Source organism: Cyprinus carpio, chromosome A21, assembly GCF_018340385.1.
Source record: "Cyprinus carpio isolate SPL01 chromosome A21, ASM1834038v1, whole genome shotgun sequence".
NCBI lineage: Eukaryota > Metazoa > Chordata > Actinopteri > Cypriniformes > Cyprinidae > Cyprinus > Cyprinus carpio.
Window position 1 is genome coordinate 22,515,263 of NC_056592.1, and position 16,669 is coordinate 22,531,931.

Here is a 16,669-nt window from a genome sequence, read left to right on the forward strand (position 1 = left end):
ACCTCGCAATTTTGTGTATAAACATATACATAAACAGAATCTTATTAGATGCCACAATTCTTTTGGAATGACACACAATTTGACAACAGTTCTCTTCCTGTGAACACACTGGCTGACTTTATCATGGACCAATACTGGTGTATGGCTCTATGAGACTAGTGCTGTGGTGATGATAACAATCTGGCGAATCTAAATTCCACTAAAATAACTGACATCATAAATAAGCTGTGCTATTAAATCATGTTTCACAGGCCCTGCAATTCTGCAAAATTAAATTTGATAAGAAAAAAAGGAAAAAAAGAAAAAATGGCTCTGAATAGATGCAATATAAGCAATCATCCTACTTTTTCTGTTACTGCCCACTGGAGAATGCAAATGGTAGACACTGATATATTATTACCAGGGGTGGACATTCTGACTGCAGTGCAAATAAAACTACATAAGTAAACTACATAAATAAAACACATAAATAAAACACAGCTATATAATGTGTAATATACAGTGTGCTGTTGAAAAGAGGCTGCTATTCAAATGAATACTGAGCGCTGTTTGCTCCCATAAACGTCATTGGCTGACAATTAAATTGAAATCTATGGCTGATGAGGATCTGTAGAGTGTCAAAAAGTCGAATGGCATAGTAGATTCTCATTAAACTTTTCATTAGGCATTATCTCCATCTGGAAATGGAGTGAAAAGCAATGGGAACATTAGAAAGAATGTCACACAAGGTGCTATTCTCTCTGCAGAGAGAATCGCCTATTATGTGCAGTGTGTGTTGAAACCATAAATTACACACTATACTGTGGAGCTTGAAGAAAATGACAAAACAGGATTATCTGTGTGAAATGTCAGGTTAGAACCATCAGAGGAGATCTGAGAAACTGGCAGCTTTCCAGAGATTGATTAAATATCAGTCTCAAAGCGATGTTTGTGAGATGACGCATCAGCCTAGAAATACTGACACAGGTTTTGCTTTTTAGTGGGGTGGATGAGATGTTTTCTTGTGTGCATAATTTAAACAGTAGTCATTTTTTTTAAGGTAATTTTTTCAAGAACCATATTTGCTTTATGATTCTTTAGATATTTTTTCATCTCTCTCTCTCTCTCTCTATATATATATATATATATATTAATGATAAACATAATCTAAAAAATATTGATCTATGTACGTATGTAAATATATATATATAAAAACACACACATACATTATCTAAGGGTTATCATGATACACACACACACATATATATACAGTATGTAGATTAATGTGAAAAAACTCTTCATATGTATATATAAGATTTATTATAACATTTTATTATTTTTTTTATAAAATTTTATTATTTTTTTGAATAATTATGATAAGTTATTTTTATCAATATGAAAGTTATTTTTCATATTGAAACTGATGAAAATACAAAACATTGATCCACATATGACAGTCTCTGAACTTGGTCAATAATAATCTTTTATACAGGCACTGGATTAAAAATACATTCATCAGTCATCGCTTCCAAAATGAATTCAACGGGTCATCTTGTTAATGCTACAAATTAATTACAGAAATAAAATAAAATTTCATCATGAACAAGAACAAGAACATGAACAACAATATCACATTAGACCACAGAAATTCCAAATTGACATTACCCTCACATTCAGCTTCCAAAAGTGCATTCATCTTTGCCATGTTACATTAATTTAGTTGACTACTGCTATGTGCTGTATTAACAAAAACATAAATGGCATTAATAAAAACACTAACACTGACAAGCTACGCAATATCGCGTTCATAATCAAATGCGATCCATCTAATGAATGCGATATAGCGTAGCTTGTCAATGATCTATGACTTTGTGTATTAAATGGCTCTGAATAATTTCCATCTGAAAGCACGTGATGGGGATTTACTGGTACTATTAATCACAGAACTGGCTTTACTGTCAAGATGCGCATGGCAATCACACGCGATTTATCGTGCAGCACTTGTTTGTTGATCACAAAGTACAAAGTAGATGAGGAAAAATAGGATGCAGAGTGTATCGCCATTACTGTCTAGAGTGCATGGAATGGTGCGCTGTGATTGGTTGAGTAGGCATATCGCATTCTGCAAAAAAGGGAGACTGCTGTTTGTTGCGGTTTGGAAAAAAGGGAGAAAACATGACCTAATAACTCTGCAAATATCGCATTTTGCATAAAATGAAAAATTGACTTGTCAATACCGACCAAATACAATACTGATTTTGGCGGAAACTCAATTTAATTTTATATATATATATATTTTCTTCACATTAATCAACCTTCATTAAAGGGATACTCAACCACAAAATGCCAATTTTGTCATTAATAACTTACCCCCATGTCGTTTCAAACCCGTAAAAGCATCATTCATCTTCAGAACACAACTGAAGACATTTTGGATGAAAACCGGGAGGCTTGTGACTGTCCCATTAACTGCCAAGTAACTTACACTGTCAAGGTCCAGAAAAGTATAAAAGACATCGTCAGAATTGTCCATCTGCCATCAGTGGTTCAACCGTAACGTTATGTAGTGATGAGAATACTTTTTGTATGCGAAGAAAACAAAAATGACGACTTTATTCAACAATTCATCTCCTCTGTGTTTCCCCACATCACCATAGAGCCATTTTGGAGAACATCAGCTGAACACAAGCAAAGTAAGCTCTTCTGTGTCAGCCGCACTGCACGGATGCACTGTTTTCGTTTAAATCAAAGTGTAAATACATGTAGAAAACATATCCTTGTCGCGGCTGACACAGAAGACCATATGCAGTTTGCGTTCAGTGGATGTTTTCCAAAAGGGTGCTACGGTGATGCAGAGAGACACAGAGAAGACAAATTGTTGAATAAAGTTGTCATTTTTGTTTTCTTCGCTTAATAAAATTCAGATTGAACCACTGATGGCAGATGGACTATTCTGACAATGTCTTTCATAATTTTCTCGACCTTGACAGTGTAATTTACTTGGCAGTTAATGGGACAGGCACAAGCCTCCCAGTTTTCATCCAAAATATCTTAAATTGGGTTACGAAGATGAACAAAGCTTTTACGGGATTGGAACGTCATGGGGGTAAGTGATTTAAGACAATATTTTCATTTTGGGGTGAAGTAACCTTTTAACATCTTTCTATACTTTGATTGGACCGCACCTGTGGTAAATTTGATTGATTTGACATGATTTGGAAAAGCACACACCTGTCTAAATAATGTCTAACAGAAGAAAAATGTATATTAGAGCTAAAACTGAGCCATGAGGTCAAAGGAATTGGCAGCAGAGACATGATTGTGTTGAGGCACAAGGTTCTGAAGAGCAAAGGGGAATCTATAATTCTTAAATGGATGAAGTTTTTGAACAACCAGGGCTGCATTTCCCAAAGAAAACCCAACTCAGGACTCTTACTAGAGCTGTCTACATGGTCAAACTGAGCAATCTAAGGAGAAGGGCTTTGGTAAGAGAGGTGACCAGGAACCTGATGGCCACTCTGGTTGAGCTCCAGAGATCATGTATGGAGACGGGAGAAACTTGCAGAAATCCATCACTGCAACAATTATCCGATCTAGGCACCCATTATGGTGTGCTAAGCTTGTTGTGTCACATCCAAAAATCATCCAAAGGCTTTAATCACCCCCAAAGTTGCATCAGCTAAGTTAAGGGGCCATGAACTGAGAAATCAAAATTTCCTTGATCTTTTGACATATAAGGGGTCATTGTACTATAAAAAATATGCTGTAAGTTTCAGAACTCAAAACTTTCTCATTAGTCTAAAAACAGCTTATATTGAATACAATCTTAGCAGTGGGCATTAACTTCCGAGTCTAAAATCCCCCATGCCTATTCAAACAGAACGTTCCCACGACGGGGGTCAAAATAGGACAGAAAATAGCCTTTTACTTCTAAATTATGATTTTTTGGGGTAAAAATCTTGATTATACGTGGACTTCAGAGAACAGTACAAAATAATAAAAAAAGGCAGTTCACGAACCCTTTAAGGGGGAGCTTGACAAGGGGTTGAAACGTTTATTTGTTTAACCTGTATTTTGGCTTGTTAGGAAATAAAAGGATCACCTATGGAATCATATGCACATAGAAATCATTCTCCTATAGCATCATTGGAATCTAAAGTGTTCTCTTATGGCATTATAAACTCAGGAAAGAAACAAACATCCCTTTTTCAGGATACTTTATTTTAAAGATAATTTTGTAAAATCCAAATAAATTTAAACAATATTTTCCATACTTGTTCTTACTTGTTCTTCCATACTTTTAATGCTTAGTCCTTAAGACACTTAGGGCTTACAGGCAGTAGACAATTAAGGGTCACAGTTATAATACCTGAAGACTTTAAATACACCTTTCTATTGACTCTAAAAAACACCCTGTTCACCTGCCTGAACATGCCATAGTCCTGCTGCAGGAGGAAAGAGGACTGCAGATGTAGCAAGAGAAATAAACTGCAATGTCTGTAATCTAAGCTGCCCAAGACAATGCTACAGGGAGACAACAGAAAGGACAGGTGTTCATCCTTACAGCAGCAAACCACATATAACCATGTGTCCCCCCAGATCTGTTCAAGAATTTGCAAGTGCCTTGGAGGAAAAGTGGGTAACGTTTCAGCAAGAACTACCTCCAGAAAACAGCTATTTATGATTACTGCCAAATCTATGGGCAGTAGTTAGATGGCAGATTGGTGGGCTAAAGCTGCTGAGGTTAAGCGCTCAGGGAGCTGGCTTTGAAGGCCTATGCAGTAAAACCCTGGGGGCACCTTGGAAAACACTACATTTAGCACGGCTTGTCTACCAGCCTGGCCGCTCCATTACTTCAATGTCCAGCCAGCAGCCTGAGCTGCGTGCTGTTTCATAACGTCTGCAGAAATTGTGGAATATCAATAAGGGTCTGGTCTACACCTCATTAGTACCTCTTAGTCAAGTAATCATCTGATACAATTTTGGAAAATAAAATGAAAAAATGTAAAGGAGGAACAGTGAAAAAAAATAAATACAAAAATTAATACTAGGCCTGTCGCAATAATTACTGTATTGACTTATCACACAATATATGGACATAACCATGATAATTCTAGGCCCTTTCACACCAAGGATAATAACTATAATGATAAATTTTATTTTTGTTATTGTTATTTGTGTTTGGTTTTTGTTCAAAAGATGTATGTAATTAGTTGTTGTTGGTGTATATTCATTCATTTCTTTATTTAACCAGGTTTTTGAAAGAGTGACCTGGCCAAGAAAGCAGCAACAAATAACATAGTTTACATCATAATACAAAACACAAATCAAAGATCAAAAGTGGTGGTGGTGCTATGATAAACAGTTTAGCAGCTCTCTAGAAATGGCAATGTTAGCTTGTTAAAAATAGCATGTAATGATGGAAATACTGTCAGCTTTAGAATGCTTTGTAGATTATTAAATTTATATATTGTTGGCTAAATATCCCTTGTGAAAGGAACATATTGTGTGTCATATTGTGAAACAAGCTCAAAATAGTTATTTATTTATTTATTTATTTATGATTCCACACAACCAATACAACACAATTTAAGATGAAACATTTAAATAGCTCCTTCCAGACATGTGTTTGCACTCCAAACAACGGCAGGCTTCACACCGCTGATTAGTGTTAACATTCACCTTGTGGGAGACACTTGGGCTTGCTATGGCACACTTTTCAACATCTCTCCTCTGCACAAGATAAGCAGGATCAAATGATAATACCAGAAGTATACTAGAAGAAAAAGTCGCACAAGATGGAGTGGGATTTCTGATTGAGGTGCAGAGCATGTCTGCTGTGTGGCTTCTTCATAGAAGAGCAGCGACTAGTTAATGATGAGATTCTTACACAGAGTGTGACTGCTGATTAGTCACGTTAATAGACTCAACTTGGGTAATAGGAAATCAGTACAATACAACCTCCCACTTGTCTTTATAAAAAGATGCATGATATGATACTAATTATGCATAATTCAGCACACTCGCATCTTTTTATTATTTTCACACAAGGAAATTAGCAGCCTTGTATCTTAGCTGTTTCTTCTAGATTAGTTTAACAGCCAACTTCTTTAATACAACTCTATTCTGAATTACACCAGTCTGTTTGTCCTAGTTATAAATTATCTAGATTATATATAACTAATGAATAAAACTAGTCTCCTTTTTTGGAATATGTTAATCTGCTTTAGATAATCTGTTCAGAACTGGATGCCCTATTTAGGCAGAGGGTTTCTCTTGAGGGAATAGTTCACCCAAAAATTAAAATTCAAAATCATTTACTCACCCTCAAGTTGTTCCAACCAATTTTTTTAAAGTCTGGGAATTTTAGTGTAGTTTTAGTCAATTAAAATGGTTTTGCTCAAAATTATGACCACTTTTACTGATCATGATTGTTGTGATATGGTACATTTTATCTGGATTATTGCACTTTCACTTTTAAGCACAAATAAAAGGGAAAGTCAACTCATGCATGTGATATATTTCACTTCATCTAGTTTTCTGATTTATTAAATGAACATACATTAAAACTAGTAAAACTCAAAAGCTTCTCTCTAAAGTTGAAATTCCTTATATTAATTCCAATATTTCCAAATTATATACATCAAAACAGCAACAAAAAAGACGTTCTATTGTGGCACAGATGTTGCATATTCAGCAACCACATTTGGATTCACTCCTTTGTCACTGAGAAGGTTTGATAGATTTGCACAGCAAACAGTGCAAATAGTCATGTAAAGGAACACAGACTGGGTGTATTAAGCTTTAATTTTTTAAATAAAATATATCAGTGGAGATCACAATTCAATCCTACATGTTTGTTGATGTTTTCAGCTCGATTTTTTGGGTTGTGGAGATAAAGTAAAGACTGGGCAGAAAATGTTAAAGCTCTGATCGGGTGATTGAAATGCATGACAGCTCATGGACAGCGCATTTTCATCAATGATATTGCATGTTGATATAGTCACAGTTAGTGTTTAATGATTTCATTGTGTCATCTTAGTCATGGGGGAAAAAAGGCTGTCAGCAGGTTTTGTCAATCAGAATGAGTTGTTTTGTAAACGGGGGGAAGTCATTGCCTAATGGTTAGAGAGTTTGACTCCTAACCCTAAGGTTGTGGGTTTGAGACTCGGGCTGGCAATACCACGACTGAGGTGCCCTTGAGCAGGGCACCGAACCCCTAACTGCTCCTTGTTTTCTGGGTTGCAATTGAGCAGTGTCACGTCACTTTCACTGCTTTGTGTGCACTTTGGATGGGTGCAAGAACGAATTTTTGGTCATATACTTTTTCACATGCACTTTCAAAAGTTTTGGATAATAAGCTTTTGGATATAGTTTTACATGCATTAAAAATAATTAATAGATTAATAGTGAAAAATAATAATAAAAAAATAGTACAAGCAAACTAAATAGCGATGCATGCTTCAGAAAACTGCTAGATATTCAAATGTGAGTGGATATCTAAGCCTGTGTGGGCTGAACACCAATTCTAAGGAGTCTGTCTTGAAAGTTGTGGGTGTGCGAAGGATAATGGTGAAGGTGGGCCGCAAAGAATAAGATGGAGAAGATGAAATATGACTATACACCTGAGCACACAGCCACACTGCATGTATTAGTTTTAGCTTGAAAAATTATGGATTTAGCACAAGATAAAAGACAACAATGAATAAAGGAAGGTGGCAGTACAAGAACAGAAGTGGCATTAATCAATATTTACTGAAGGGAAATACTAACTTTAGTATAGATGTAGAAACATTGGAGGACTTTGAAAAGGAGAGATGGGGAAGAAAACTAGAAGATGTCAGGTGAGAATTGTTTGGACTCTGTCCTGGCAGCTCTGTTGGTTTTGTCCTTGTTTATTTAATGTTTCTATGTTTGTTCTGTGTGTGAGTACAAGGTTTGTCTTGTTTATGCTGGCCATGTGCTCCCTTTGTCCTCTCTCCTTGTTTCCCTTTACCACGCCCCCTCATTTAGTCGTTGTCTAGTCCTTGTTAACTATTTTTTTCTCATCTGTGCCTTGTCTGCTTTCCTCTCTATTTATTGTCTTCTCTTGCTTCATTTTCTTTGTTGGTTTTTTTTTGTGCCATGTACACATTTTGCTGTGCTATATTTTCCAGTTGTGTTTTAGACTTGTTATGGAATCTGTATATATTTACTATTGTTGTTTTTGTTCCATTTTAGTGCTTGCTTTAATTATTTATCTAGCGTTCTCATATAGTTTTTATTTTTTAGTATTTTCTGTAGCTCTTTTCCTAGTCTTCTTGAGCTTGTTATTATTGTCCTTTGCTTTGGTTTAATTTTTAATCATTCCAGTTTTTATTCCGCTGATTAGTTCTTTATATTTTGATTAATTTAGTTTTTAACTCTTTCTTTTGTTTTATTATTGGTGTGTGAAATTATTTTACCTCTCCTTGTGTTGTTTTTTTTTTCTTGTGGTCTTAAGCTATGTCTTATTCAGTCTTGTATACTGCTGTGTGTGTTGATGTTGTCTCCTCTCAGTTCTGCCCTCTCAGCCTGAGAATGAATGATTGACCCTTCTTCTCTTCTCAAAAAGAAGGCGAGCTTGCAAGCAGTTCAACATTAAGAGCAGCAGCTGCAAACGGTTATGAGGGTCCTCATTTATAATAAACAAGTACACGCAAGCACATACGTTCTAAAACATCATGTTCCACTTTGAGGAGCAAAATGTCCACTCAGATGATGGTCACTCAAATCACACAAATACAAACATAAGCACAGGCTCTTATGAACTGGGGTCCATTTCAGTAAGGAGGTGCAACCAGGAACAGGAACTCGAGCTGCGTCGAACACTTTGGGAATGCCTTTCAGCATAACTATGCTCTGAATCGTGTGTGTAATCAGACCAATGGATAGGCGCGATGTCACGGACGGGGTGACGTGTGTCTAGAAAGCTATAAAAGCATGTGAGGTGGAGACAGCGGCAGCTTCTGTCATTCAGCGGAACGCTTTGTGTGTGTATGTCTTATTTACCATTGTCTGTCAATGTCACAAACAAAGAATCAAACATGCCAAAGTCCAAGCACAAGACAGATAAACAAAGCAAAGGGGGTGATAAAGATAAGCAGCATTTTAGGCTGTGTGTTCCTCCCTGCCCTTGCTATATCACGGGCGGGGATACACACAGCCTTTGTGTTGTTTGTCTGGGAGTAAGGCATGCCGAGTCAGCTCTCAAGGGAGCTAACTGTCCGCAATGCGAGCGCCTCTCGCTGCAGATGCTTTGCTCCCGGAGGGCTCTCTTCGAGGAGGTAGCCCTCGCAGGGTTCCCCGTGGCTCTGGTCCAATGCCTGCTGAGGCAACATGGCAATTGCAGTCATGGGGACATCAACTGCCTGGAGATGCTGGCCATATTTCGAGCATTGAAACACTTTCTCCCAGACCTAAGAGATCGCCATGTGTTGGTGCACACCAACAACATATCAGTGGTCTCATACATCAACCACCAAGGAGGTCTGCATTCACGCCCCTTTTACAAGCTGGTGCACCAGATCCTTGTGTCGGCCCAAGAGAAACTCCTTTCACTAAGAGCAGTTCACATCCCTGGGCATCTCAATCAGGTAGCAGAAAACCTGTCGAGACAGGGGCTGAAGCCCGGGGAATGGAGGCTCCACCCAGAGGTGGTGTGTCAGATATGGAGAATGTTAGGCCAGGCTCAGGTGGACTTGTTTGCGAGTCAAGAGACATCGCACTGTCCCCTCTGGTACTTTCTGACTCATACAGCTCCACTGGGGCTGGATGCCATGGTACAGACGTGGCTGTGGTTTCGTCTGTACGCCTTTCCCCATATTGTTCTGCTCCTGGGAGTTCTGGAGAGAGTGCGCTGGGACGGGGTCCATCTGCTGCTAATAGCCCTGTTCTGGCCAGGCCGGGTATGGTTCTCGGACCTGATTTCCCTTCTCCACGGCTCTCCATGGGAGATTCCCGTCAGGAGGGATCTCCTCTCACAGGCGGAGGGCACGATATTCCACCCCCAACAACTCCCCACCCCCGGAGCTGTGGAAGGTATGAGTGTGGCCTCTGAGGGGGCACACCTTGTACCTTTCGGGCTCTCAGCTGAGGTTGTTGAGACCATCCTCCAATATAGAGCTCCCTCTACGAGGAAACTGTATGCCCTGAAGTTGAAACTCTTCACATCCTGGTGTAGAGATCGCCAGCTTGACCCAGTTAACTGCCCAGTTGGTACAGTGCTAGATTTCTTGCAGGCTAGATTCTCTGCAGGGTTGACCCACTCCACCATGAAGGTGTACGTGGTGGCTATAACTGCTTACCATGCCCCTCTCGGTGGTCAGTCTGTGGGAAGACAGCCCCTGATAACACATTTACTCTGCGGTGCGCTGAGACCTCCTGTATGACCTTGTGTTCCACCATAGGACCTGGCTGTGGTCCTGTAAACCTCCGGCTGAACCAATAGAGGAGGTTTCAGATTGATTTCTGACACTTAAGACAGTCTTCTTATTAGCCATCACTTCTCTAAAAAGAGTTAGAGATTTGCATGGCCCCCTCCTTCCTAGACTTTTCGCCCGGGTTGGTCAAAGCTTTTCTGTACCCTAGGCCAGGACACGTCCCTTGGTGCTCTGCATTTAACCCATCCAAGTGCACACACACAGCAGTGAGTAGGGAACACACACACACACCGTGAACACACACCCAGGGCAGAGAGCAACTATTTTGCTCCAGCACCCGGGGAGCAATTGGGGGTTCAGTGCCGATATTCATACTGCTCCTGGTTCCTCCGTTCTCTTGCTGTAGTTGTGCTGATGTCATACACACTACACAGGGACTTGAAAGTCTAGCGGCGTGGGCATCTCCTTCCAAAAGCATTCGATGCAGCTCTAGTTCTTGAAGGGGAACGTCTCCAAAAGTTCCACAAGGATCCATTCTCGATCCAGTCTTGTTTTCATTATATATGTTACCCTTAGGTTCTATATTTCATAAGCATGGACTGTGTTTTCATTGTTATGCAGATGACACTCAGGTATATCTACCTTTGCAGAAACAGAATAAAAGCTCTTTTGAGTTGTTCAGGGCTCCTGACGCCCAAAATTTAGCTTGGGCAATTTAGCTCCCTTCTGTAAATCTGTGGTGAAGAACCTTGGTGTGCAATTTGATAGTTCTTTGAAATTTGAAAAACAGATCAACTCCGTGGTCAAATCTTGATTCTTCTATTTAAGATCAATAGCAAAGGTTAAACTGTTTTGGTCCGCCAGTGATTTTGAAAGGATTATTCATGCTTTTATTTCTGTAAGACTGGATTACTGTAACTCACTGTATGTGGGTATCAGCCAAGTATTGTTAAATCATCTTCAATTGGTTTAAAATGTGGCTGCTAGGCCTTTATCAGGTACTTGTAAAAAACAGCATGTAACACCAATTTTAGTGTCACTTCAATGGTTGCCAGTGCAGTACAGAATTGATTTTAAACTTTTGATTGTTGTATATAAAGCATTGCATAATTGCCACACCATATTTAGTGGATCTCCTTTGTATATACACACCACGCAGGTCTCTCAGATCAGCAAATCAAATGATCCTAAGACATTCCAAGGACTAGATTGAAATTGAGTGGTGACCGGGCATTTGCAGTAGCAGCTCCGAAGCACTGGAATAAGCTACATCTACATCTCAGACTGGCTCCGTTACTAGGTTATTTTAAATGAAAACTGAAAGTGCATTTACTTGAATTAGCGTTTGGCGCTGCAGACTATTTAGCAAGACGCTTTTAACATTTGTTGTTGTTGGTCATTGTTTGTCAGAAAATTAATACTGCGTAATTTCTATTTAGAAACACATTTAGCACATTGGTTAACGTTACATTGTTTTAACTGTGCTTTATAAATAAATAAAAGAAAGAAAAGGAAGAAAGACGTATGTAACCCTAGTTCACCAAGGGAACAAGATGCTGCGTCTCCTGCCATACTTTCGGGATCCCTGCAAGCACTTCCCTCATTCTCCAGAAGCTGCCGCTGTCTCCTCCTCACATGCTTTTATAGCTTCCTGGTCACACGTTACCCCGTCTGTGATGTCGCGCTAATCTATTGGTCTGATTACACATACTATTCAGAGCATAGTCACGCTGAAAGGCATTCCCAAAGCGTTTGATGCAGCGTCTCATTCCCTCTGGGAACTAGGGTTACATACGTAACCTTGAGATGTTTTCGGGTTCAGAACAGCTGAATTGAGTCAATTCAATCAAATCTGAGTAGGTTGACTCTGAATTTAGCGCGTGCACCACGAATATGAAAAGCCATGGTCAATGGAGCTCCGAAAATATGATTCACCATGGCAACAGCACCCGACAAAAACTTATTAAACTAATATTAATTTTCATGGTATCCCACAGGAAAAAGAAAACAAAAAGAAAAAGAAAAGAAGCTAAACATGACATATAAAAACATAATTCAGTTATGTAAAGCTTTGAGCATAACAGGTTCATGTGTGTAGGCTACATGACTTTAGAAGCATTTGACATATTAAATAAATATCATTCAGTGTCTGTTTCAATGTGCAGCAGCTTTTTCCTCATAGTCTAATGCTCTTTTCACATAATTAAATGTTCTCCCATCCAAACTGTTGCATTTCTTAATTAGAGTAATGAAATTAACATTTGACTTCTACTCAGTCAACAGCAAGAAGGCTCCCAAAAATAATGAAGAAAAGATGAAGAGGAGATGGCCACAATACCAAGTACTGGTAGAAATTTTAAATCCAACAGGAAAAAGAAAAACTGTTGCTTTTGTATTTGTAGGAAATAAAGACGAACAAATAAATTTAAACAGCTGTAGTGTTGGTTACAGCATATATTGCAAACTACCCTTCCATCTGGCATCCTTCCATTCCGCACAGTAATCAGCTTAATTTCCTATTGGTTTGTGCCAAAACAACAACAACAACAACAAAATCTACACAATTATTATTAGAAAGAGTGTGAGAGCGAGACTCACTCTCCTTACCGCTCTGCATACAGCGGCCTTACTAATGTGCTCTGCATTCCTGATGTTATATAGAAAACTACCATTTAAAAATGGCAAAAAATCAAAAAATCTAAATAATCCTCTCCCTATGTAAATGTAACTCCAAATTAATGCAGTCTCTTTATCTACAGGATCCTGCATAAAAGGACATGTCGTTTTTGTCACTTTCAAAGTGTCTGCATGATGAAAATATGTGCAATGAATGAATGTACCTGCACTGCTTTGTAAATTTAGAAGTTTGTGTTTGGTGGTTATGTGTGGTATGTGAACGTTCTAAATCCCATATGTGGGACCGTACTCCTTGGGGCACAGAAATAATAATCCCACATGTGGGACCATACTTATTGATGTTAAAGCTTGTTTTTGTTTTATCATATTTTATAATAGTTGTTTATTTAGTTATTTGTTGATTGTTGTTGGTGTTGTTATTGCTTGTTTTATGAGGCATCATCAAGAAGAATGATGTTTCCCTATCCAATCTTTTTTTCCCCCTTATTTAAAAAAAAAATAATTAAAAAAAAATTGTAAACACGGCGTTGTCTCAAGAAATATTTGCGTACACAAGAAACCATTGAAACCAACTAAAAATTATGTAGTATATATGCCAGACCAGTATGTGGTGCTGTAATTCTGCTGCAGAGATACACTAAAACTGGAGAAGAAGACTTAGAGCATGCACATAAACCTTGCACACTGTATACAAACAATTTTGCTTCAGTATTTGTTTTATTTTTCTTTAGTAAAGCTAATAGGGTAAGTAGCTTCTGCAGCACGAACACAAGCATCTAGTCTGCCATTGTTGTTGTTGTTGCCATGTGACGTAGCGGTGTCTGGCTAGGTTCGAGACATGGGGCGGTGACTAGGGTGACCATACGAGCCTTTTTCCCAGGACGCGTCCTTGCCAGGATTTCTATATTGCCTAAAACATCCAAAGTAATTTGACCAATAGCATGCAGGTATTATACATAGTTGACGAATTGTGGCGTGTGAGAAGGTGAGCTCAACAGAGAACGATCAAAGCAATGCAAATACACGTACATGTTAGGTGTGTTTGTTCGTTCATTCAACTTGAAGCATCGCTGCGCACCAATCATTGTATGACACCAAAGTACCAAGAGAGTGATTAGAATGCATAAGGAGCCGTCTGCTCTGCTCTCTATAACTCTTATGAATGTCCTACAATGATCAATCTGCACAGTGCAAACAGCCAAAACCTGGATATTTTAGGCAATATAGAAATCCTGGCAAGGACGCGTCCTGGGAAAATTGCTCGTATGGTCACCCTAGCGGTGACATCCTTGTTTCACAAAATATACGGATTAGCTGTACACACAAAAACACAAGGGTGTCCGTAAACCGCAAAAACAATGTGATGTAAAATATGATCTTTTGCTGTGGTTTAGTGTAATATTTAGAACAGTGAAATGCTGCTGCACTCTATCAAGAATGGCTTGTGAGAAGTATCAGAAATTCATTTATTCTGTGGCTGATTGCAGAAACCTGCTCATCAGTAACACCCTCCACAGTAATGCTGGCAGTATGAGCACTACTTTGCACCTGATGCTCCGGCCCTCGATAAAAAGTAAACCACAGATGAAGTCAGACACCATGCCAAAGTTGATGTGAGCTCAATAAGATATAATCTCTTAACTTCAGCCGTCTTAAAGACCTGTGCAGATAGGTTGCTGAAGGAGATACAGCTGCAATGCTTCTGAGTTTATATTTTCCTTTCCTGTCAGCATTTTTTTTTTTTTTTTTTTTTGACTTCATTTGACTCCAGGTTTAAGTCCACCTAATCTTTAATTAATTAGGTGTTTATGTAGTGGTCATTACACCATTTCAAAACAGAATCCATCACTATCCAGGTTTAGGACTTCTCCGAAATGCACAGATGTGCTTTGCGAGTAATCCAGCAAATAATCCATCCAATGTAGAGCTGCTGTTTACATTCTGAGACTACATCAAAACATTCTGTGCATTATATTTGTAGAGATGCTTTTGTTTTTTAGTGTAATATTTAGAACAGTGAAGAGAAGACAAACTTTTCAAATAATCCCTAGTGCTACTGTTTACTGAATGCTTCCTGTTGTGTCATAATGGTCGATAAAAAACAAAAGCATCTCTACAAATATAATGCACAGAATGTTTTGATGTAGTCTCAGAATGTAAACAGCAGCTCTACGTTGGATGGATTATTTGCTGGATTACTCGCAGAGCATATCTGTGCATTAGTAAACAAACAGAAGAAAAGCTCACCGAAGACGGTACGTGCTGGAACGGACTCCCGGTTCAGCCAGAAGGAGACCTGAGACAGAATGACGGTCATTATGCAGGGGAGATACGTCTGGATCACGAAATAGCCAATTTTCCTTTTCAAATGGAAATATGTTGTCATCACCACATATTCTCCTATATAAGAAATAAGAAAAGAGAAGAGAGAGACCATAAGAGAGATGAATTATTGATGAGACAACAATTACACTACAATATTCAGAATTGTATTTATGGATGATCATTTAGGCAGAGCAACTGAGAAATAGGAGGTGGGGGGGAGGATGTTTAACTGATTGGTTCTTGTATATCACAGCACCAACAACGGAGTTGGATTCAAGTGCTTTCCCAGCACGGTTAGGGCAGATTGGATGTTCTAACCTTAACAGCGGGAAGGAGGTGAGAGACAATCGCTCAATCTGAAAGCCCTACCATTTAGTTCTCTATGGAGGTCTGATAGAGCTTAAGGGGCTGCAATTATGTCTTTAAAATTGGTGGTCGGAAGGCCAATTTGCCCTGCTGAAGTCATATAATATTTGTACAAAATTTTGAACATTTCCACAGAAATCAAAAGAAAGGATGGTCTATTATAGACCAGAATTAGGAGACTTCTGCAAATGTCTAGATTTTCTCTCCATTTATTCTCATTGCTGTCTGGAAGACACTGCTGAGATGTTCAACTTCCGAAATGATACCAGATATAATGAATTCTTGTTACATACAATTTTATTTCACATCATTATAACCACAAGGTTCAAAGTGTCTGTGTGTGAGTTAGTGAGGGAGAAAAAACATTTGGAATATGTGAACAGAAAAGGGTAGAGTACAAGAGGGATGAAACAACAGATAATTGTACAACTGTCAAATTCATCAGAGATGCATCAGAAGGAGGGAAAAAGGCAGCAGGTTCCTGTTGTATCAAACACAGGCATTATGCTTGATGGTGTTATGCTTGGTACTTTAAATGGTGGAATTTACTTGGTTACTGTAAATTTACCCTTCATATGAAAAGCTACAGTATTCAATCATATGGTACAATAAGAAGAATTACTGTTTTTATTTATTTATGTATTTTATTTTTTTTTGTAGCAAATTCTTTTCTATCACAAAGCAAATAAATAAATGTCAATAGATAAAGTTTGGCAATATAAGTCTGTTTTCTAATGTGACAGCTGTAGCTCGTAACATGTTTAATTCATTAAAAAGGGCTGCTTTTTGCATTGTTTGCTATAAATGAACTGATTGTTAAATGTACTAAATTGAAGAATACATTGATTATATTAAATGTAGGGCTGTCAATAGATTATAATTTTTTATATAATTAATCACATTATTTTTCCGTGATTAATCACGATTAATCGCACACTTGTCATCATTTGCTATATCCAGCA

General features: G+C 38.3%; 1 protein-coding gene across 1 annotated transcript in view; it reads right to left on the reverse strand.

Moving 5' to 3' along the window:
• Positions 1–16,669, reverse strand: part of LOC109045685 (gamma-aminobutyric acid receptor subunit alpha-3-like) — a 200,380-nt gene that overhangs the window by 21,673 nt on the left and 162,038 nt on the right. Inside the window, exon 8 of the mRNA XM_042711349.1 lies at positions 15,264–15,416. Coding sequence (XP_042567283.1) covers positions 15,264–15,416 — 153 coding nt within the window. The remainder of the gene's footprint in view (positions 1–15,263; positions 15,417–16,669) is intronic.